This window comes from Mustelus asterias, chromosome 8, assembly GCF_964213995.1.
Source record: "Mustelus asterias chromosome 8, sMusAst1.hap1.1, whole genome shotgun sequence".
NCBI classification, from domain to species: domain Eukaryota; kingdom Metazoa; phylum Chordata; class Chondrichthyes; order Carcharhiniformes; family Triakidae; genus Mustelus; species Mustelus asterias.
Window position 1 is genome coordinate 70690652 of NC_135808.1, and position 23548 is coordinate 70714199.

At 41.7% G+C, this 23548-nt stretch overlaps 1 protein-coding gene across 1 annotated transcript in view; it reads right to left on the minus strand.

The window, feature by feature from the left end:
• Positions 1-22280, minus strand: part of aspm (assembly factor for spindle microtubules) — a 71176-nt gene extending 48896 nt beyond the window's left edge. Inside the window, exons 1-10 of the mRNA XM_078218138.1 lie at positions 21902-22280; positions 19175-19315; positions 13539-14820; positions 11312-11413; positions 7956-8102; positions 7401-7649; positions 4863-4930; positions 4520-4661; positions 2716-2846; positions 415-590 (exon numbers count right to left, since the gene is read on the minus strand). Coding sequence (XP_078074264.1) covers positions 415-590; positions 2716-2846; positions 4520-4661; positions 4863-4930; positions 7401-7649; positions 7956-8102; positions 11312-11413; positions 13539-14820; positions 19175-19315; positions 21902-22159 — 2696 coding nt within the window. The 5' untranslated portion in view covers positions 22160-22280. The remainder of the gene's footprint in view (positions 1-414; positions 591-2715; positions 2847-4519; positions 4662-4862; positions 4931-7400; positions 7650-7955; positions 8103-11311; positions 11414-13538; positions 14821-19174; positions 19316-21901) is intronic.
• Between the last annotated feature and the right edge of the window lie 1268 nt (positions 22281-23548).

The window sequence follows — 23548 nt, forward strand, 5'->3', positions numbered from 1 at the left end:
AATTTTCTTAAGTGGTGAGATGTAATGATGATATTCAAAAAGATTTGTGTGTCATTGTACAAGACAGCATGCAGATACAACAAGCAATATGGAACTATCATGTCCATAGAACATGAAAAAGATCAAACTGTTTAAAACCAAATTTCACTGACTGCTCATTTAAAAGTGGACTTTGCTGGACCAAAACGTGGCTGCAAGTTGAACAATTATAAAATTGAACATTTTCATGAAAAGAGTGTCAAGAAACCTTCAGACAAACAAAATGTTTGAACTTTTTTGGATTAGTTTAGCTGTTTTCCACAATTATTCTTGCCATAAATCACCTTATTACAGTTCAATTATTTAGAATGCACATCAGATTATGACAAAGTTCAAAAGCACCATCATTCCATCGGATAATTAAAACATACTTACACCAAACGAATGCCACATCGAAGATCAACAGCTATGTTGGTGATAGCAAAATTAAATTCATGGAGCGGTGTTTGGACATGGCTAACAGTCAACCCAAAGTAACCAAGATGACGAGAAATGTCTCCTTCACCACTAAGAAAGTCTCTAGAGAAGGCAAGTAACAGATCTTTGCTTGCCTAAACAGGAAAGACAAGTGAAAATTAGGAAGTTCAGTTTACCCATAAACAAAATCATATTGTATAGCACATCAGCCTTTGAGTTTTGTATCGGGCACCCTAGTTTAGTTTGCACAAATTTTCACAAGAATTAAAAGGTTTTGCGATATTATATGCTCGCTTCAATACCAGCATCTGTGTTCAAAAACATTTTAAGTACTGTAATCATTTACAACTAAGTTAAAAGGAATCACAAGTACACGAACAGCCTGAATACACAATGCCAAGCTGTTAAGTCACTGATTTCACGTTCTCACCTTGTCCATAGTGTGCTCATACTAATGGTTTCTCTGTGATAACTCAATTCTTCAGCATTCTGAAGGAAATCTCAAATTTCTTAGTCGTCTCATTCACCTTGATACTGGCATCAAGTCCCCCAGTGTACATGGATAATATAGTCCCACTTCATTAACTTGTGTTCCCCTAGGATATATGCTTAACCACCCAATTCTCTTATATACCTTCCCGCTCAGTGACATCATCCAAAAGACAACATCAGTGTCCAATTGAATGTTAATGACACTCAGTCTACCCCAGTGCCATCACTCTCAACCCTCTAACATCTTTAAACTACCAGAGTGCTGACAGTGTTGTGTAGAAATTTCCTCCAAATAAGTATTAGGACGACAAAAACCATTTGTCTTAAGTCTCTGCCATAAACTTCATTCTCTCGCTAACAACATCTTCCCTCACCCTAGCAATTGTCAGAGGTTAAGTAGACTGTTCACAACCTTAGCTTCATATTTGACCAAGATGAACTTTCAACCATATATCTGTGCGAACACTAAAACAGCAAACTTCCTATTCTGTATTACCTGACACCATGCCTGCCTTACCTCATTTGCTATTGAGACCCTCATTCTTAATATACGTATTAATGGGCCTCCATAGCCCGCTTGGGTACAAAACTCCAAAGATTCATCATCTTCTGAAGAAACTCATCTGAGTTGTAAATGGCCTACCCTTAGAGCAAATCCCACGGTTCGCGAACCTCCCACCAACCAGGGGAAATATCCTTCCTACATCTACTCAGTCAAGCCCTGTAAGAATTTTGTATGCCTCAATGAGATCACCTCTCATTCTCTAACTTTTATTTCAAAGTGGATAACATTTTTCCACAGTATATTCCATCTGCCACGCCCTTGCTCACTCAGTCTGTCTAAATCTCTTTCAAGTCTCTCTGCATCCTGCTCAAATCACATGCCCACCAGGTTTTGTGTAAACAGCAAACTTGGAAATATTATTTTGTCCTCACATACAAACCATAGGTTGACAAGTTTATGGAAGGTCGAACATGAGAGACTAAACAAGGATTGACTAAAGAAAAGAGCTGGAGAGAGGAGGACCTGGATACAGAGAGACAGCAGACAGAGCTTTCCAATCCAGTCCGTGGTTGCGAGCAGACCAACCACGTGGACCCCAGCTATTCGCAATCCTTCCATAGCCAAGTCCTGTTCACCCTCGTTCATATGCTGACTAACCTAACATTGGCTCCTAATTAACACCTCAATTTTTAAATCTCATTTGTTTTCAAATCTTCCCTTGCTCCTCATGTCTAGTCTCTTCCAGCCCAAATTCTTCAGAGATATTCATGTTCCTTTAATTCTCACTCTTGAATATCCTGGATTTCCATCTCTCTACCATCGATGGATGTGTTTTATTCTGCCAAGGCCATCAAGTCTGGAGTTAACGATTTGACTCGCTTTTTTAAAAACTCTGTCAATACCAGTCTCTTTGATCAAGTTTTTGGTCATTTGTCCTAATATTTCCTCACATGGCTCAGTGTTGCATTGTTTCATAAGGCTCCTGAGAAATGCCTTGAGATGTGATATTACGATAAAGGCATCATGCTATCCTCAAAGTTATAAAGTTACCTTTTTAAATTTATTTTTAAAAATGGGAACCCAGGGTCAGAGTATCAGCCTCTGCAATTGTCCAACAAGTTTGAGGTTCTTTCAGCTTGTTTGGATGAGAGTGGGGACTGCAGGACAGATGACCAGCATTTTTTAAACTTAAGAGATAATCAATCAGACCAAACTATGTACATATAACCTCTATGACAAAACATCGGTTGTGCACATCTAACCTTAAATTCAGCATCTTTGCAGAAAAGGCATGGATCATGATCTATCAACCTAGACTGTTTAGCACAATCCAGAAACCAAACTAGAAGCAGAAATTTCTTCAGTGTGAATTGTGCCAAAACCTCCTTGTGTTCTGAAAAATCAATACAATAGTTACAAAATTATTTAAATATAATCTCCAGCTGAGCCTTAATAGAAGATAGCATTAGATGTATATTCACATACACTACTACAAAGTGACTTCCAACTCCCAGTACAAACATGTAATTGAGAATCAATATACATTTAATGGCAACGGATTTTAATTAATGGAACTATTCATTACAGATCTTGTGTATAAAAAGATATGCTGTCAAAGATCTTTGTCTTGCACTCCATCAGGACAGCTTCTTGAGAATTCAAAGGGAACAATAGCTTAGGTAGCATAAGAGGAGTGTTGATTGGTGGTACATGGACTCTGGTTGGTAGAGATGTCGCCATGGGGAAAGCACCAGGAAACAGTTAGCTGCCATGCTTTAGCTTAAATTCAAAACAGGCAGGTCAACTCTGACTGGACAAGGCATTGCTATGGGGAATGAACAAGGGAATGGCTGTCCCCCAAGACTTTTAGTTGAAAGAGATGCAATGCATGGAAATGCTCTGTCTACGAAGGACAGGGCCCAGTGTGTGAATATAGGTAGTTTCTCACTGGCACATGTTCCCTGGTGCATTCTCCATGGCAATGCCTCTAGCAGTGTCCAACCAATCAGCATTCTCTTCTCATACAGTATAAACTATTATTCCCCTAACAATTAATATTCTTGTGAATCTAACCTGATGAGTGCAAAATGAAAAGCTTCAAAAATGTGCCTCTTTTTTCAAGCAATAATGAAATACTGCATCATTGATCATAATCTTGATCTTGGGGGGAGAAAAATGGTTCACGTGTCAAGAAATTAACTTGTAGGTAACTGGGTAAAGGTTAAACTCATATGGCAGCAATTACAGAAAAAAATAAGATGTAGCATCGCATGGAAGACAACCAGACCTGCTTGTGGTTTACTATAGGTCCTGACTATTTTAATCTAAATGAAAATATAGTTTAAAACAATTGCAACCAGTGAGGGAAACCATAGGAATGCCAGTATATGAAGTTGCTGTTCAGCTCACCATGTTGTCCCCATTGTAGGAATTTATTTTTGCATATGGTTATAGTATTAAACTAGCAAGTTGAAATCTACCTTTAAAAGGGGGAAAAGTGAATTCAATAAATCTGGTCATGTGTGTGTTGGGACACAAAGTGGAAGCTCACAATGGTCAAAAGTGCAACTAATCACTAACTTTATCCATGAAAGGAAAAGGCCACTCTTACCTGGTCTGGCATCTGAGCTGTGTCACTGTGCTGAAGTTATAATGCTCTCTAAAGTAGATGAGTAAGCCACCTCAGTTATAAAAATGATGAAAGCCATAGCGGAAGTAAAATCCACAACAGCATTCGAGAGGAAGTGAATAAATATTTTGTAAAAAATGAGAAAACTTGGAAAGCTTAATCAAAGATGTTATGTGCTATAGTCTCATTTTGTTTAGTAAATCCTAATGATTCTAATTTATGACTATGTTATCTGAATTAGCAAAAGTAAAATCTGCTCACAGCTGACTAAATTATGCACAATTTCATCTAGATTTCAACATGAGCCATAATCCTTTTGTTCTCCTCAATACTGGTGAAGGCCTTTCAACACAATGAAATAGTCCCGCAGCCTACATGTCGAACTTACAATTTTAAACAGAATCCATAATCCATGTATTTGAAGCAAATTTTCTTACCATCACGATACAAATGTGGTACAGTTGGATGCCTATATGCTGCGGTTATATCAGAATTCCATAATAGGCGATTTAAAATAAATTCAGCTATGCCAATCACATCACTGTTGCTTTCCAGTGGAATCAGTTCACCAAATACGCACTAAAATGTGACACAAGATGAAGATTTTAGTCGGTGAACCAAAATGTATCCTTTCTCTTCATAAGTAAAAACATAACCATATTCATCAGAGATGTTTATCGCAACTACAATTTTTCATTTCTTTACAATGGTATGGTTTGAAACCTTATCAAAAGGTGCAATATAGCTTCATTATATTTAATTGTACTAAATAAACCTCACCTCCAGTCCTATTCGCAGCCACAGAGGATTATAAGACAAAAGCCATTTTAGGATCTTCTGTCGTTCTCCTTTATTGGAGGGGAAAATATAAAGTGTTAACAGAGCAGCACTGAAAAAGATACAAACAATACTAAAATTCATGCTGGCAAACTACAGTCTGCTAATGACCATTCCATGAAAACCATTCCATCTAGAAATAGAGGGAAGTACCTTTCATACAGCAACACCACAATGCTGATTTCTGTATAAATTGAATTTTTGACTTTGGCTAATTTATTTCTGATAAAAATTGTACTCGAACTGGTCAGGATAAGTGGGTTATTCTTTTAAATCACTTTCACCCTCACTCTTGTGGGTCAAGATCAGCTGTCCACGAATAATACAAGTAATAGAACCTATGCCCTATTCAGCATACGGTGTGAACCCATCAGATTCCATTTTATTTATCATCAACCCCTGTGAATGCATTCAATGTTATTGCAGCCAGACCCCATTAATAGGAATTTAGGAGGTCCATGTATGACCAATAACATATACCAAAGATTGTTGCAGAGAGTTCTCTTAGGACTGGTTTTCGAGAATGAGGTGGGCCAAGTAGATCAAATAACAGGAGGGATCATTATATTGCAAGGTTGAGGTTGGTTATGGAAAAGGACAATGAAAGCCAACTTCAAATGGGCGAGAATGATTCCAATTGCCTGGGCCAGATGTTTGAACAATGGGTTGCATTTGGAGAAGAACTGGTTTGGGCTCAGACTAGGTGAAGTGGAAAGGCAGGGCAAACAAATCCAGATAAAAGAGATAGAGATTAAGATGAAGAAAAAATATGCCTATGACAGATGCCAGGTGGACAATACACCCAAAAACCGAATACAGAAGATATAGAGGAAAGGTGAAAAAACATATAAGAGAAGCAAAGAGATGGTATGAAGAGAGACCAGCAGGTAATGTAAAAGGGAACCTAAAAATCTTTTGTCGGCAAATAAATAGTAAAACGATGGTAAAAGAGATTAGGCACCAAAAAGGGAGTTCATACTTGGGGGAAGGGGAATACTTAAATAAATACTTTGCACCAAGCGGTAATGCAGGCTATGGTGAAAGGTGCATTTTTTTAAAAATGGGACCCGAGTGTCACTGGCTGGGCCAGCATTTATCGCACATTCCTAACTACCCTCCGTTTCAGAGAACCAAATTGCTGTGAATCTGGAGTCACAGGCTAGGACACAGATTTCCTTCACATCACCAAACAAGATGCGTTTTTACAACAATCGATAATGCATTCATAGTCATCATTAGATTTTTTAAAATTCAAATTTCGCAATCTGCTGTGGCGGGATTTGAACCCGGGTCCCCAGATCTTGCTGTAGATCTCTGAATTACTAGTCCAGTGAAAATACCACTAAGCCATTATCTTCATTTGAGAGATCCAATACCACCACCTGAAGAGTTAATTAGGCACCAAATCAAGATGGCCTGCATCCAACAATATGGAGGGAAGGGAAAGTAAAAAATTGTGGCGGCACTGGCCATAATTTTTCAGTCTTCCTTAGACTCAGGGATGATGGCAGAGTTCTGCAGAATTGCAAATGTTGCACTCTTGTTCAAAAAAGGATAAGCCTAGCAACTACAGGCCAGTCAATTTAACCTTAGTGGTGGGGAAGATTTTAGAATTGAAGGTTTAGGACAAAATTAATAGCCACTTGGACAATGCAGGTTGATTAAGGAAAGCGTAGATTGTTTCAGAATTGTGTTTAACATGCTGGAGCCTTTTGATGAGGTAACAGAGAAGGTTGATGAGTGTAACGCTATTGATGTAGTGTAGGGCTTCCAACAGGCATTTGATGAAGTGCCGCACAAAGTTTGGGCAAAGTTGGAGCTCATGGACGAAAAGGGACAGCAAGAACATGGATATGAAATTGTTTTGAGTGACAGGAAACTGAGTAGTGGTTAACGGACGTTTTATTGACTGAAGAAAGGCTTACCATGCTGTTCCCAGGGATCAATGTTTGAGCCCTTAAACTTCCTGATTTAAAAGGCGTACAGGGCACAACTTCAAAATTTACGGATGATATGAAACTTGGAAGCACTGTAAACTGTGAGGATGTGCACAACTTCAAAAGTACATAAATAGATTGTTGAATGGGAGGACAAGTAGCAAATGAAGTTTAATGCAGAGAAATGTGAAGTGATTTATTTTGGTAGGAAGAATATGGAGAGATATCAAAAACGCACCCGAGCAGAAGAACCTAATTGGAAATGTGCATAAATCATTAAAGGTGGTATGTACAGATTGAGAACAAGGTTAATAAAACAATAGCATCCTTGGCTTTCTGAATAGGGGCAGAGCGTAGAAAAGCATGTTAAACTTGCACAGAACATTGATTTGGCCTCAACTGGAGTAGTGTGTCAGTTCTGGGCACCAGGCAGAAGTTGCAGAATAGCAACCATCAACACATTCAGCTTATACTTTATCCAAATTGAACCATAAGATTCTTCAACTGGGGATCATGTTTTAAATCTATATGCTTGAAAATTTACCAATGTCTTTCCAGAGATATCGGTCTTTCCGCACAACCAGATGTTTAGCCTCAATGGCAGCTTCCAACTTCTGTATAACCTTGACCATCCCTTCAGATGTAAATAGTCTGCAAGCTGCACGGCGAAGGCGATTAAGTCGACATTTTGCAGTATATGCTCTTAGTGACATTTCTTCATTGGTTGGTGCTGCAGGAACACTAACTTTATGGTGCTGTATCTCACTACCCATAAACAGCGTAGCAGTATTCACTGAAAAACAAATTCCAACAATTAGAATTATCATGACAGCAGGAAAAAAAATTGGGAGCAATTTTCTCCCACACCAAGTGTCTGGAAAAGATTTCTATAACTGATTTTGTAACTGCTTAAAACTGAAAGGGTTAGACAGCGCCAGAATTGAAAGAAAACTTTTGCAAAAGAAAATTCTTAAATGCACATCTAAAAAGTTGACAAAGAATGTCAAAATATAACATTTTGGGTCTGAGAACTAAATACTTAATTCATAAAGAGAATAGTAAATACTAAAAGCTACACTTGGTAACCATTTCAGCTCACCTCTGGAGGACTCGGTGTTCACTGTAAAGTCATCAGGAGTAAGAATAAAATTTAACCACCACGTAAAGCCTCTTTCCTGCTTCTCCTTCCATTGTTCATCATAAAACATATTTTTTGCAGCAAATGGCATTGGATGTCTAGGGATAACTGCAAATACAAATAAATGGGTATAATGCTCATTAATGGAAATAACGCCATTCAACACAATAAGTGTAAGGAAACAAACAGAACAGCCTTTGCTGTACAACAATCTAGTCCAACAGATCAGCCATTTACCACACATGTCTAACTGGGATCCCAAATGTGGATAAATGCATTTCTGACTAGCAAATTTAAAAATTGAGTTTTCGCCACTGAGGTTATCTCAATATGGTTTCTGGAGCATGCACTCGTACTTGAAGCTGTGCGTGGACTTGCTGGTAACATGTGAAAACAAAATGCAGAGTTCAATTGTTTTTTGATCAACCAGAGTGCTCTCTTCCTTTGATTACTGAACCGTGGTAAATAATGGTGAAGGAAATGTCACTTACCCATAAACAGTGAGTGTACACAAGGCATTTCTATTAGAATTAATGCATCTGAATAGTTAGTTAACTTAATTAATAAACGTTGGGGGGAATTTTACCAAAAAATGGCAGAGCGTTGTTACTGGCGAGAAAACCGGTGTGTTTCTCTCTAGATCTTACAACATGTTTCATGTCACCACACAGGGATTGGGGTCTAAACACACTGACAAAATCTGACTGCACTGTGATTGGGACACCATCTTTAAAGGGTGTCCTGATCAGAAACTGCTGAATATCAGGTAGGGGGGTGGAATCCCAGAGAGAGTGCTTGCTAATGGCATGCTAATGTATTAAAATATGCTTTCTGCAGTCCCATGGTGTGTTTCATGCCACTCGTTGGTGTGAATTTCTGGATTCTGAGCACGCACTGCCATTGCCGCAGACAGAGAGTTCAGGTACAAAATCACCCCATAACCGGCACCGCCACTTCAAGGCAATTCTTTTGATGGCTCGCAAACTTTCCTCTCCAAGGTGCCAACAACTTAAAGCAGGCGACAAAAAATGTTCTAATCTGGATTGAATGAAGAACCCAACATTAAAGCTAATCACCCTCAAGTTTGAAATTTCTCCAGTGATCTATGAACTCAACCCACAAGCGTGAAATACTCAAAAGGATTATTAAAAAGTTGCTCACTTTGCCAATAAGTAGCACAATCCAAAGGAATTAGTTACAGTCTATATCTCTGCAGCCATTAAAAATGGAAAAAATAATATTGATTCTAGTTCAGAATCAAAGACTACTAAACTTATTTTACTCAGTACAACATGGTATATAAAACAGATCACATAAGTATAAATTGATAACACCAACAGGAATACACAAGAACCAACCTCTCATTGTAAAAGAAATTGAAAATGTATTTTAAATAGTTTGCATCAAAATACAATTGTAGTCTCAAGTTACCCGAAACAAATTCTGAACAAGTTGCTCGAGACTTTCAGAAGATTAGAAATCTGAAGCAGACGAGACTCACCGGAATGACCAAATGCAAACAGTTACAGGATGTCTAATTGAACAGTTTAACAAAAAAATCCTATTGATTGTCGGCACAGCCATGAGCTAACTGTCTTGTTAGGAATATTCCAGCATTCAGAACATGTAAGCAAAACTGTAAAGATATGTGCATTTCATGGCAGTTCAAAATCTAATGATGCAACATCATTGAAAGTGTGTGCCTTCTACACAGACCATTTTGCATATAAAGTAACTTGCATCAACTAGATAGATATTCAACAGCACATGGAAATTATGGCCAGAATTTTACCATTTTTTGTCTAAATACCAGGCAGGCTTAAAACTGGGAGTTTCAGATCTGTTTTTTGGCGCGTTTGCATGCCCCCCCCCCCCCCCCATATGCACTCTGGGCGCAAAATTTTGAGCGAGTCTGTTGCTTGCTGCAGAAGTCTGTGGGCGGGGCTTAACAGGGCCGAAAGTGTGCAGAGGTAGGTAGTGCGCATGTGCAGACCTCTGATGCTGCACATGCGCATTAACAGTAGCAGGGCTCTGACAGACAAAGAGAGCTGTCAGGCCCCTGCTAGCCTGAAGCAGACCCCCCCCCCCCCGCACTACTATCACAGCCCAAGATACAGCCCCCATCGGCCCCCCTACTGCCCAGGCTAATCGCAGGACCCACCTCCCCCACCAATCATAGACCCGCCATCCTTCCCCCACCGATTGCTGCAGAATGGCAACGGGCCCCCTCCCTTTCTGTCCGCCCACCGATCGCTGCAGAGTGACAGTGGGCCCCTCTCTCTCCCCACTGATCATTACAGAATGGCAGCAAGCCCCCTCTCCCTATTAGCCCCGGCCCCCCCCCCCCTAGTGCCAGTCTGGCACTGCCTAAGGCGTATTCCCCCCCGCCTTTGCCCTTGATTTCCCCAGGGGGCCTTAATGACCTCTGGTTCCACCAGCGAGGCCAGGACAACTGCTCCCTGTTAATGGGGGGCATGTCTATTCCTCACCTGCGAGAATCTCCCCCAGCAAGGCCATAAAGGTAGGTGAGCCCGGACGATAGAGCGCCAAGCTTACCAAACACATTTAAGATGCGATTTCCATATATTTAAATAAATTAATCAGCCTCTCACCCATTTCCGACAAGAGGCTAACCGCGTCGGAAATCCTGTACTTGTAAAACCAGCGCCAATTAAGCTATTCGTTTTACGCCCCACTTTACGACTGCGAAAATGGGCACAACACAATGGTAAGATACCGCCCTCTATTTGGTTCAACCATCAAGCTGCATTGCTAAGGTAAATCCAATGCATCCAATTTTATTTTGCCGAGCTGCAGTGCACCAGTTCAGAAAAGTTCAAATTTCACACTATGACACCTAAAGTTTAAAAGTTTATTCATTAGTGTTGCAAATAGGTTTACATTAACACTGCAATGAAGTTACTGTGAAAATCCCCTAGTCGCCACACTCCAGCGCCTGTTTGGACACACAGAGGGAGAATTTAGCATGGCCAATGCATCTAACCAGCATGTCTTTCGGGCCTTAACCAAGAAATGGTTATTGTAACACATCTCTAGAAGTGCACTAATGCCAGCCATAATGAAAGTATATGAAACCGTGATACTAAAAAAAAACTTTGGGCATTAAGTGACTTGGAAAAATTAGAAGTATTTCAAATAAATAGGTATAAGCTTCAGACATTGTGAAGTCACTTCTGTGACTACTACTTCAATTGAGATGATCTTTAGAAATTAAACGTTATATATTTTTTCAGTTTACATTTTGTAAATAAACAAAATACGTAGCAAAAGCTTGCAAATACTATACATTTACCTACCTGTCTTAGTCAATTTTCTAAAAGCAAAATGCGACTGCGCAACCCCAGGCATTAGCTTTCCAGGTTTTACTTGAGCAGTAGTGGAGGACCTAACATGAGCAACTGTGGAGTTCAACAAAAATACAAAAGTTACTTCATAACCTATTAAAACCTTAATAATTAATCCTCAAAACAATCCTCTTAAAAACTACAAAAACAGAAAGATGAATACTATATGCATTACATGAATATGTTTCTCAGTGAATTATGCATGACAATGCATATACACAAATGGCCTTGGTTTGGAGTTACTAGCTGCTAATATGTCACGTGGCAATTTGAATTGAGAATAGTTTACACATTTACTTTGGTAAAATGATGCCACCTTGGAAAAAGCATTATTGCACATGCGACATAGATGCAGAGATTTCGAAAATGGGTGGAAACTGTGCAACACCCTTGATCAGCCTTATTTGGCAAGAGGCCGACAGTGTATTCCATATTTGCATCTTAAATCGGACAACATACTAATTACTACTGTCTATTTTGGATACCCAGGGCCTTGTCAGATTAAGCATAATGCAAAGGTGATTTGGCTATGTGGTGATCTGAACCATACTGTTTTGGAAACATTGGGGGCGATTCTCCCAAAAGTGCTGACTGTTTTGTCAGTGCAGCTTCACACTCAAAACTACCCACTCTGCACTGCAGAGGTCACAAACAGGAATCTCATTAAAAACCGGGGGGGGGGCCTATTTGCGCCAGAGTCTGACAGCTCCAGAACTCTGTGCATGCGCAGTGGTCCCCATCTGTCAATCTCTCCGTTTGCTGGCCAGCTCCATTGCTGGTCAGCCCGGGACTCCCGCAGTGCAGCCCCCCCCCCCCCCCCCAAAACCCAAACCCCTCTCCCCCTGATTGCAGCCCCCACAATAATTCCTGGGCCAGCTCCGACCCCCCCCTCCCCCACCCTACCTCAGTGCACCCCGATGTCCAGCACCCCGCACCCAGCAGTGGTGATCTCCCCCACCCAGCAGACCTCCCCCTTTACCACGGCAAACCCGCCACCACCCCCAGCCCACCCTGATCGCTGGTCTCTCTCTAGCCCAGACAGATCACCATGCAGAGTGGCAGGGCCCCCACCCACCGATCACCCTTAGGCCCCGCCCACAGTAGGCCCCTCCCCCTTGGCACTGCCCAATGCCCAGTGGGCAGCGCCAAGGTGCCCCCTGGGCATGGGCACTTTGCCCTTTGGGCAGTGCCAGGGTGTCCATGCCCAGGGGGCACCACCACCCCACCCCCTGGGGGCCCCCCGATTTCCCCCCCTTCATTCCGGTGGGGTCTCTCACTAGTTCCCCAAATGTGAGGAGCTACTCTAAACCCCGCCGGAATGAAGTACTCCTGGCGGGGTGGGAGATTCTATCAGGACCGGCAAGTTCTTGATAATGAAATGCAAAACATATTTAAACTATATTTTTTTAAAATTCAAATGACTTACCTGTCATCCAGCCGGTTTCCAGCGTGGTCTGGACTCCGACTGTTCTCCGGCTCTGGGAGGTGCACATGCGTTCCCGACGCATGTGCAAATCCCAAAAAAAGGCCGACGACATGCATCTCCCAGCCCGACCCGCCAGAAAAGTTGTGGATCGCGATGGGAGAATCGCCCCCATTAAATGTGGTTAGATCTTGAGGAGCTGAGTGACACACTCTTATGTCAGCGCAGAACCATTAAGTAAATGCCCAACCTCATATCGCTAAGTGCTAATATATTTAAACACGACTAGAAACACTTTTGTAATTCTAACAGTGGTAATATCATTATCATGGTTAGAATGAGCTAGTGGAAAGCACGGGAATTGCTGAACCTAATGTCATGCACTCTGAAGACCTGTATTCTCTGATCTTTTTGATGTCACTATGAAGTTCAATTTCAATATATTTAAACTGCAGATGCATTATTCCTATTATTCAATAGCACAATCAAATTAAGTTATAGCAGTTTCTGACCACAAGAATTGGAATTGCTTTCTTAAAGTCCAACTGGCCTCCAGCATTAGAGGCCCATGGGATGTGGTACAATACATTAAAAAAAAAATCTAAATAAAGCAATCAAAAATGCTGATCTGTACCTCCTTTAGTTTCAAATATCACTGCATAACATTTTATATCCATCAACCATACTTATTTATGGTTTTTACTCTTTATAAACCCACCATATTCGCTGTACAAAATTAAGTACATCAATTCATACCAGATTTTCTTTTCTGGAGTTGCTTCCTTCCTCCACACGAAGAGTATTTTTTCACAACACTTGATTTCCGATACGATTGTTCCAGGTTTACAGACTTTCTCTTGGGAACATAAGGATCCTTTTCCTGCGCATCAGTTGATAAGAATTCCGAACTTCTTCTCTTTCTGCTTGAAATGGGTAGTTGGATTACAAGACTTGGATTTCTGTTTTCAGTTTCAGTGTACATAGCACTAGCAGACTGTGAACTGAAATTTGTTTTGACTTCAATAGCTTGCTTCCTTGGCAGTTTAACTTTTCTCTCCAGTTCGCAGGGTCCGATAGATTTAGTTTTGGCTCCTGTCGCCGTGTAGACAGGGAGCTGCTTGGTTTGATCAGTAGATTGACATGTGTGCTGTCTATGTGGCTGTGTGCTCTGATGGTGATTAGAAGTTTTGGACTTTACAAGAAAAGTTAACCTCGATTTTGCTGGCTCCAGCTCTTCCACATTAATAACAGCTGGAGCACCCAGTGCTGGCCCAGGTGATCCAAGCGTTGCCACAAAGCCCAACTGTTCATTGCTCCTTTCCAGTATTGAGGAATTTCCAGACTGCAACCTAATTTCATCCAAGGTAGGTTCAACAGCCTGTACATGACTTAATCTTGACAAAGGCTGGTTCATAGTTTCCCGTGTATCTTTCAAAAACTGATCTGGTGACAACACTGATGACTCAACAACTGGTTCAGCGTCTTCATCAGGGACATAACTATCATTTACAAAAGAATCAGGGCTTAAGATCCGACGTACATGAAAAGGAGTAGAAGGAGCAGATATACAAGGAAAATGTGTGGGTGTTTTGATAGAAAACCTTTCCACTGGTTGATATACCAAGTTCACCATGGGCTCCAGAAAAGTCTCAGCTATGAAAGGTTCATTGGGCTTTTTGTCACAAACCAGTCTCCTCTCATTTTGCAATGCTACTCCATTACTTTTGTGGACAGAGTAAGTAGTATAGCATTTAAGCGAAAGTGGAGTACAATTTTCAAGTTCTTCCTTCTTTTGACTTGGGGGTAATATAGGGGATAATTGCATTATTTTGTGACCATCATACTCTGAAGGATCGTGAAGAGGGGGAATTCTATCTCCAACAGGACTGAGATTTTCACATGACTGAAGAGGACTTCGAGGCTCCACCTTTTGTGATATGATTATTGTTTTGCTGGCAATTGATGCACTTCTTTTTGGTTTCAAAAGAGCAGAACCTTCTGAGGTTTTCTTTCTTTTAATGGTTTCCCACAGGCTTCGCTATGGAAGTAAATTAAGTATTTAGACTGTGCAGTTTTAAAACATTGAACACAATACACTTGTAATACAAATCATCACTTTAATAACTGAAAGCAATTAGGAAGTTATCCAGAACCAGTACCTGTATACTCTACTATTTTATATGTATGAATGTACTGTTGAAGATTAAAAGAAAAATAAAACAATATTTACTTGCTGAGTACTTGCATATTAGTTCATGCTAAACTATTATGTTGTATTCCATTAGTAAATTAAACTCAATTAACCCCGCACATCATTGAATAAAAAGATTTTACTGTACTGTAATTCTGAAATTACGCTTCCAAACCTGTTCATCATAACTCTTGACTTGCCTGGAGTTCGAAAATCTATCTCAGCCTGAAATATGCTCTATGACAAGTTTCCACAGCTCTCTGAGGTAGAGAATTCCAAAGATTCAAAATGCTCACTGAAGAGATTTCTCAAGGCCCAATGGGCAATCCCCTATTCTGAAACTATGCCCCCCCAATTTTAGATTCCCATACGAGGGGAAATATCCTCTCAATATCTACTCTGCCAAGTCCTCCCGGAATCTAATATACTGCAATAGGATAACATCATTCTTCTAAAATCCAGAATGAATATAGTCACATCCTTCATCCAGGAATCAACTGAGTGAACTTTCTCTGAACAGTCTCCAATGCAAGTATATTCTTCCTTAAATAGGAGACCAAATCTGTAGGCAGTACTCTAGGTACTCAGCATCCTGTACAATTGCAGCAACATTTCTCCATTTTTACATTCTACCCTTCTTACAATAAAGGCCAACATTCCATTTGTCTTAATGACTTGATGTACCTGCATGCTAATATTTTTCCAATTCATGTATAAGGACATCCAGATCCCTCTCTCCCACAGCATTCTGCAGTTCCTCTCTATTTAAACAAGATTTCTTTCTTCCTGCCAAAATGGATAACCTCACATTATAATCCATCTGCCAGCATGGCCCCCAATCCCCCATCTCAACTATTGATTTCCTACGGCAGACTCTGTCCTCCTCACAATTTGTTTTCGGGCCAATACATTCTGTATAGATTGTAAATAGTTGAGACCCTAGCATTGATACCTGCTCCACACCACTAATTGTAGTTTGCCAACCTGAAAATGCCCCATTTAACCCAACTCTGTTTTCTCTTGGCCAATTCTCTACTCATGCCAACATATGACCCAAATACCAGATGCTCTTTTCTTGTGCAATAATGTTTAATGCGGAACCTTATCAAATTTAGCAGTTCCCCATTTATCTACCTTGATCATTCCATCCACAAACAACTCTTCATCCTCCAGCAACTCTTAAATATGTCAATCATGACTTCCTGATCACATAATCAAGCAGAGTCAACATTATTTAATTATGATCTTGACCTTTTCACTGACAGGCGATATGCTAACTGGGCCATGCTTTCTGTCTGCCTCTTTTTTTAAAGAGGGACATAAGGTTTGCAGTTTCTTAACCGCTGGCTCCTTTCTGTAATCTAGGGAATTTTGGAAGATTACTATCAATCCATCCACAATCTCGGCAACATTTCCTTTATGACCCATGGATGCAAGTCATTAGGCATCAAGTCCAGAGGACTTGTCAGTTTTTATCCCCCTTAATTTGCTGAGTACTTTTCTTTCTCTTGATTGTGCTTGTTTTATGTTGTCATACCTTTTCAAATGAATTATTTTCCATTTTAACAGCACTAAAAACCTAACAGTCAAAAATTTGGGAAAATATTTCAAAATATGGATGGGGATATATATTTTGAAATATTTTCCCAAATTTTTGACCGCCAGGTTTTTAGTTCCTGCGATTATAATTTTGACATTATCTTCCAAAGGGAATTCCTCTAATTCTGTGCAATGCTCAGATGAAAACAAGATGAAAGAAAGGATCCAAGCCTGCTCCAGAGGCAGATTAGCTGCACCCAACGTTGCCCATGCAAATCACATTCATAAGTAGGGGCACATCTGCCATGGAATGTGAGAGAAGAGTCGCCAATACAAACTTCTTTTCACTATGGTTGATTTCCCAGATTTAGTAATCTCCTTGAATCTTATTTCCAACCAAGTTCCACCATGGGGCCAATTCTTCCAAGTTCACCACATGACTCTGAACATTTGACCACCTGCTCATGGCTACAGGGACATCAACAATCCAGTTACAGATCACAAGTGTATTATTCAGGTCACTAATTGCTCACTAGGACACTGTAGTTTAATTACCTTTCCCATAGATAATTAGGCAGCACAAAGAGGATGCTACATTATTTTCAGTTTGCCAGATTCTCCCAAGTCTATCATCCCCCCCCCCCCCCCCCCCCCCCCCACACTCTGCTCCTTTTTTCTTTCACGCCCGGGCGCACTGCTTCGGATTTTTTTTCGAACTGCGCATGCGCAGTTCAGAGCTCCGATCCTTCCGGCAGCTCTAAGCCCCACCACTGCGTGGATCTGACCGGAGCCGGCAAAAAGCGTATGGGCGCGCTGCAAAGATGATTCCGGGCTCGGATCTATTTGACGCCCAGATTCGGCACTTGTACTCAAAATGGTAAAATCAGGGCCAATATGTGGCAAGTGTGACAAGCATAGAGGAAAAGGTGACTTTGGACCCATTCTTCTCAAAATACTGTAATGTTGTTTCCCTTGTATCATTTCTGGGTCTGTTATGGACTAATTGATAGAAATGACCATTAGTTATCAGCTCCATTATCACTGAATCATTCAACTTCCAAGATAGTAGAAGGTAAACTCGGTGGCCTTTGATTTTTTAATATCATGCTTAAAATCAATTGGTCTAAGTCACCATGGCCATTGAAAAAACAAAAGAAACGAAGAGTACTTTGAATTTACTTTTGCAAAACAGCTAACAGTTAACATTCAAGTTCAGAATTGTTGCTGGTCCTTATGCTGTGTTAGATAAAAATCATGGCCATTCCTTTTTAAAGAAGTTTATCAGAAAGAAAAGTGCAAATATTTGTTATTTGTGGTAGGATCAAGTGCAATGGAAAAGGATAAACAAAACTTACAATTATATAGTACTTTTAATGGAGTAAAACATCCTAAGGTGCTTCCTGAAGCTTCAATCAATATTTGACTTCAAGCCATGCAAGAAAAAGCCAAGAATTTGGCCAGAATGGTAGGTTTTAAGGATGCCAAAGGTGGATGTGGCTGTGCAGATGAACAGCTGTGCAAATACTGGGGGGAGCAGAGCGCCAAAGGTTAAACAGTTGGAATTTTCAAAATGCATTTGTGAAGAACTTACAGAAAACATTTTCCCCTGCCCCTGCTATCCAGAGCAGTTTGCAAGACAGTACGGAAATATGGGCCATTAGGAAGTGATCAGATACAATCTCAGCTATGACTAAGACCATGCAAGCAGAGAGGCCATGTGATGGGGAGGGGTAAATGTGACTACGGGTAGATGCTTATATGGAAGGGGAGATTATGGGATTACAGGAGGGGAGTGAAATTAGAAAAATGGCAGAAGGCAGTACACGTTCCAATAAAGATTGAAATCACTGTAAATGAAGTCAAAGAGTACAGCAAAGGAAAGAATGCACAATATTCTGGGGAGGGTGCAGGTTGGTCAAGAATTAAGATTAGTTAGGAAAGTTGACAAACGTTTGAAGGAGAAGGGGCCAGAGGTGGTGTAATTTGGTAATAAGGACTATTCTGCCACCATGGGTAGATTGCAAAGCAAGAAGACTACAGAATGCAACTGATGGCAAGGATCTTATTTATTAATAGATGACCATTCTGGAAGGATATGGTGACAGTGTTTGTGTGATGGGTTAGAGGTCTAGATGAATGATATGAAGACTCACGTTTTTACTATTTAATTATTATTAGTGTCACAAGAAGGCTTACATTAACACTGCAATGAAGTTACTGTAAAAATCCCCTAGTCGCCACACTCAGGCGCCTGTTCGCATACGCTGAGGGAGAATTTAGCATAGCCAGTGCACCTAACCAGCAGGTCTTTCAGACTGTGGGAGGAAACCAGAGCACCCGGAGGATGCATGGATAAACCTACGCAGACATGGAGAGAACGTGCAGACTCCGCACAGATAGTGACCCAAGCCAGGAATTGAATCCGGGTCCCTGGCGCTCTGAGGCAGCAGTGCTAACCACTGTGCCACAAGTTCAAATACTACCAAAGTAGCTGAAGAATTGAAATGCAGATAACCAAATAAAGATGGAATTAAAAAGAGTCAATATCAGTAATGGTTGTGTGGTTGTCATAAAGGATGAGGAATAAAATGCTGAACAATGTAGTGTGTCAATAGTGTATCATTTACAGTGCTAACTAAGAAACAGGAACAAATTCTCTCACCTTCTTTTTGGGTGGGTTCTCTGCCTTGCCCAGTAGAACACAGAGAACTTTCACACAGCCAACATTAAATGTCACTGTTTCTCGGACACCTCCAGCATCTACTGGTGTCCAAGTTATGGTAAGGTAATACTTTTCTGCTGGCTGCGAGGGGAAAAACATATTTCAAAAGACCACAATTACAACAATGGTTTCCATTAATCTCACACACAATTAAATAAATAAGGAAATGCAGTTATAAATGAAGGGCCATAACTTTCATTGAGGAGTAATCACAATAAGATTGCCACACCACTCCTATTGACTTGCACAATAATGCAGCCACTTCTTTCTCTCCCAACCATCCAACTCAGGCTGAGCAAGACAGTTGCAGTGCAGCAGGTTCCCCAGGCCCTTTGTGGAACTAAGGACGACGCCATTCCCCTTTTTTTACATCATTGGTTGCCATAAAGCAGATGTGCTACTGTGCTACCGTGCCGCCCTTATTAGGAGCCAATGTTAGGTTAGTCAGCATATGCCATTCGCTATATTGTAACAGTTTTAAAGTTTATTTATTAGAGTCACAAGTAAGCTTACATTAACACTGCAATGAAGTTATTGTGAAAATCCCCTAGTCACCACACTCCAGCACCTGTTTGCATACACTGAGGGAGAATTTAGCATGACCAATGCACCTAACCAACATGTCTTTTGGATTGTGGGAGAAACCGCAGCACCCGGAGAAAACCTACGCAGACACAGGGAGGACATGCAAACTCCACACAGATAGTGATCCAAGTTGGGAATTAAACCAGGGTCCCTGTCACTATGAAGCAGCAGTGCTAACCACTGCACCACCAGTGACCACACATCCAAAGATAGTTCAGTGAGTATAAAGTAATGTCCAACATCTTCTGAAAGACAGAAAAAGCACATTTTTTTTCCTAATGATGACAGGAATTTAGATAGCTGAGACAGATTATCACAGTAACTTCATTGCAGTGTTAATGTAAGTCTACTTGTGACTAATAAACAAAAGCTATTTTGTAGTTGGTGGCCCCTTTTTAGGTCAAACCAAATAAACAAACTCAAATTAAGTCAGGAAAGAGTAAAAGGGGCAGCTCCCCAAAAGGAGGGGGAACAGCCCGAACAGAAATCAAAGTACAAAGGAAACTTAAAGACATCAAATTAAAATGTGATTATCAGGGTCAATAACGCACCCCAACCCCTGCAGTGCCCAACGGGCACGGAAGACGTCAACCGCGCTCGTGGACACCGCATGCTCCCTCTCCAGGGACACCTGGCCGCGAACGTAGCCGCGGTAGAGGGGCAGACAGTCAGGATGGACGGCCCCCTCGATCGCCCGCTGCCTGGACCGGTAAACATTAAAAAAATTAACATGAATCTGATATTAAGCTGACACCGAAGTGAAAGCAGTTCTTTAACAATCTAACCCACTTTCTCCATTATCCATTTAAAGGAGCATGAAGCAAGTGAGAAATGGTCCATTTATTGCGTCATCTTCAAGAAATATGTCTGTAACTTCTCCCTAATGAAAAGAGCAGCATCAGTAATAGTTGCCCAACGGAAATCTGGTTTGGTATTTTGTCAATTATTAAGTACTGCAATTTCAAAAATCAAGCAGAACACTGACTTAAGATCTGACATGCACTAGTGGAAGGATGTCAATAACCCTAACTTTTGTTCAAGAAATTAACAAGATAGAAAATCATCTCCTCATTGGATCAATATAAATATTCCAGAAAACACCACATTGATATTTATGTCAAAGAATTTGGTACCAAGATGGTTTGTAAGCCTATGATTTAAAACAAAGTTCCAATTTATCGTAAACCGAAGGTAATGCTTAACTATAACCAGACACAACCAAGAGAACAGTTGAATGAAAGTGGTAGAAGATCAGCAGGACATCCTTTAAGAGATGCAGTGCACATTGCTTTCAAATAAAGCAATGCTTGTTGTTTTGTGGCAGTATAATACTGCCACAGTATAGTCAGGATTTGAGCTAGCTGATCATAGAATCTGATTTCAAATCAGAATTTGATCATAAATCCAACAGTGGAGAAGGAGGCCATTTGGCCCATCGAGTCTGCACCAGTCCTCCAACAGAGCATCTTACCCAGGCCCTATTTGATTTGATTTATTATTGTCACATGCATTCGTATACAGTGAAAAGTATTGTTTCTTGCGTGCTATACAGACAAAGCATACGATTTATAGAGGAGAGTGCAGAATGTAGTGTTACAGTGATAGCGAAGGTGTATTGAACGATCAACTTAATGCAAGGTAGGTCCATTCAAAAGTCTGATGGCAGCAGGAAAGAAGCTGTTCTTGAGTCCGTTGATATGTGACCTCAGACTTTTGTATCTTTTTCCCAACAGAAGATGGAAGAGAGAATGTTGGGGTGTTTGGGATCCTTAATTATTCCAGGTGCTTTGCCGAGGCAGCAGGAAGTGTAGACTGAGTCAATGGATGGGAGGCTGGTTATCCCTTTAACCCCATACATTTCCCATGGCTAGCCCACTAATCGACACATGTTGGGATAGTAAGGGGCAAATTTAGCATGGCCATTCCACCTAACCTGCACATCTCTGCTCAATTTTCTCTGGAGGCTGCAGTGGAGACGGTGCCCCTGGCAGACCTCTGCAGCTCTTTAACCCAGCAGCACTGACAACTTAAAATCAGAGAGAGCATTGGCCACGAGTCGAGGGACTTGTCCTTCTTACTTACCTCGACCACAAATTCCCGTTCGCTGACTGCAAACCCCTTGGAGCTGGGGAACTTGTCGATCGCCACCAGGACCGGGACACTCTCGGGGTTTTCGATGGCCAACACTTCGGTTTTCGAGCAGCCGGTCCGCACGGTGTTGAAACAGACGAAGGGGGTTCGGGCGAAGTGAGTGAGGGTGAGGACGGGGACATCCTCGCCTCCTCCTCCAGCTGCAGCCGGGATCCCGCGGTACGACCGCTGGGCTGAGCGCACCTCCATCGGGCCCTTTTTGCCGGCCCGAGCAAAGCTCCGTTGCTGTCCTCCTCTCCTCTCGGGTCACTTGGTCTCCAGGCCGCTGCTTCGTAAACAGCCGTTAACACAGCGACCCTCTCTCTCTCTCTCTCTCTGCGGGGCGGAAAACAGCGGCCCCTCCCCCTCCCGCCCAACGCTCCATTCAAACTGCCAGATCCAGCCAATCAGGCACCGGCAGCGGCATTCCATTCACCAATCAGACCCGCTGAGATGCCAGCCAATGGGAGAGACCCTCCTCGCGGGCAAGCCCCGCCTCCAACTGTCAAAACCCCCGCCCCGCCCGTCCAATCAGAGCTCGGGCTCTTCAAAACGGCTCGCTCAATGACATGCGCGGCTCCTCCGAAACATCGAATCCCTCTGAAGATTCGAACGACTGACGGTTGGTGGGGGCGGGGTCTGGGGGCGGGGCCGTCCCATATCCAACTTGGCTTTTCATGGTTTCCTCATATTCTCTATAAAACATAAGGGCTTCTTCAATATTCTCCAATTCGATCGTTTGGTAAAATGAAGTCACGTCTTCAACATCAGTACACGGTATTTTGAGTCCTGTATTAGCTTTTGTTTTTATTCCAGTTCAATCAAATCAAGTCCAATTCAGAGTCTCAACAAGTTGAGACATTCGCGATCCAAGCTGACAAGGCAGGGCTCTCACCTCCTGTCTTGGGCTTGATCATGATGTGGAGATGCCGGCGTTGGACTGGGGTAAGCACAGTAAGAAGTCTCACAACACCAGGTTAAAGTCCAACAGGTTTATTTGGTACCAAATCCAAGCTGATTGGAGTAGGCATAGCTCCTCCTCAAAGGCTTGATCTCATTTGCATCTTAGCCAAAAGGCCGAGATGCCGATTTTAAAAAATGCTTCAAATGAGGCTAAAAGGTAACCTAATTACTTCAACCAAGTACAGCATGTCGATACTACACACTTGATCCTAGCCAACGGGTATTCGCTTTAGTAGAGCTGTATATAGCCTCGAGAGGAAGCCCTCATCTACAATTTGGCACTTCAGACGGCAGGACAGGACTCCTCAGTGGGGGTGAGTATATTTTTATATTGACTACCTCAATTAGTTAGAGGAACCCCTGTCACAAGCCATCAAGACCCTAAGTTGACTCGCCTGAATCACTGCGAGGGGTTGTGGGGCACAATGTTACTGAGGGCCGAGAGAAGATGTAAGGAGTTTGGGACGCATAATACGGAGGACCGGGGGTGAAAAAGACTCCAGATCAGTCCGGGAGCAGAGACAGAGAGAGAGCCGTGCCCACGGGGAGCCGCACATCGGGTGACGAGTCTCCCAAAAAGAGAGGGAGCCGCACAACATCAGGTGACGAGACTCCAACAAAAGGTTGGCACAACGG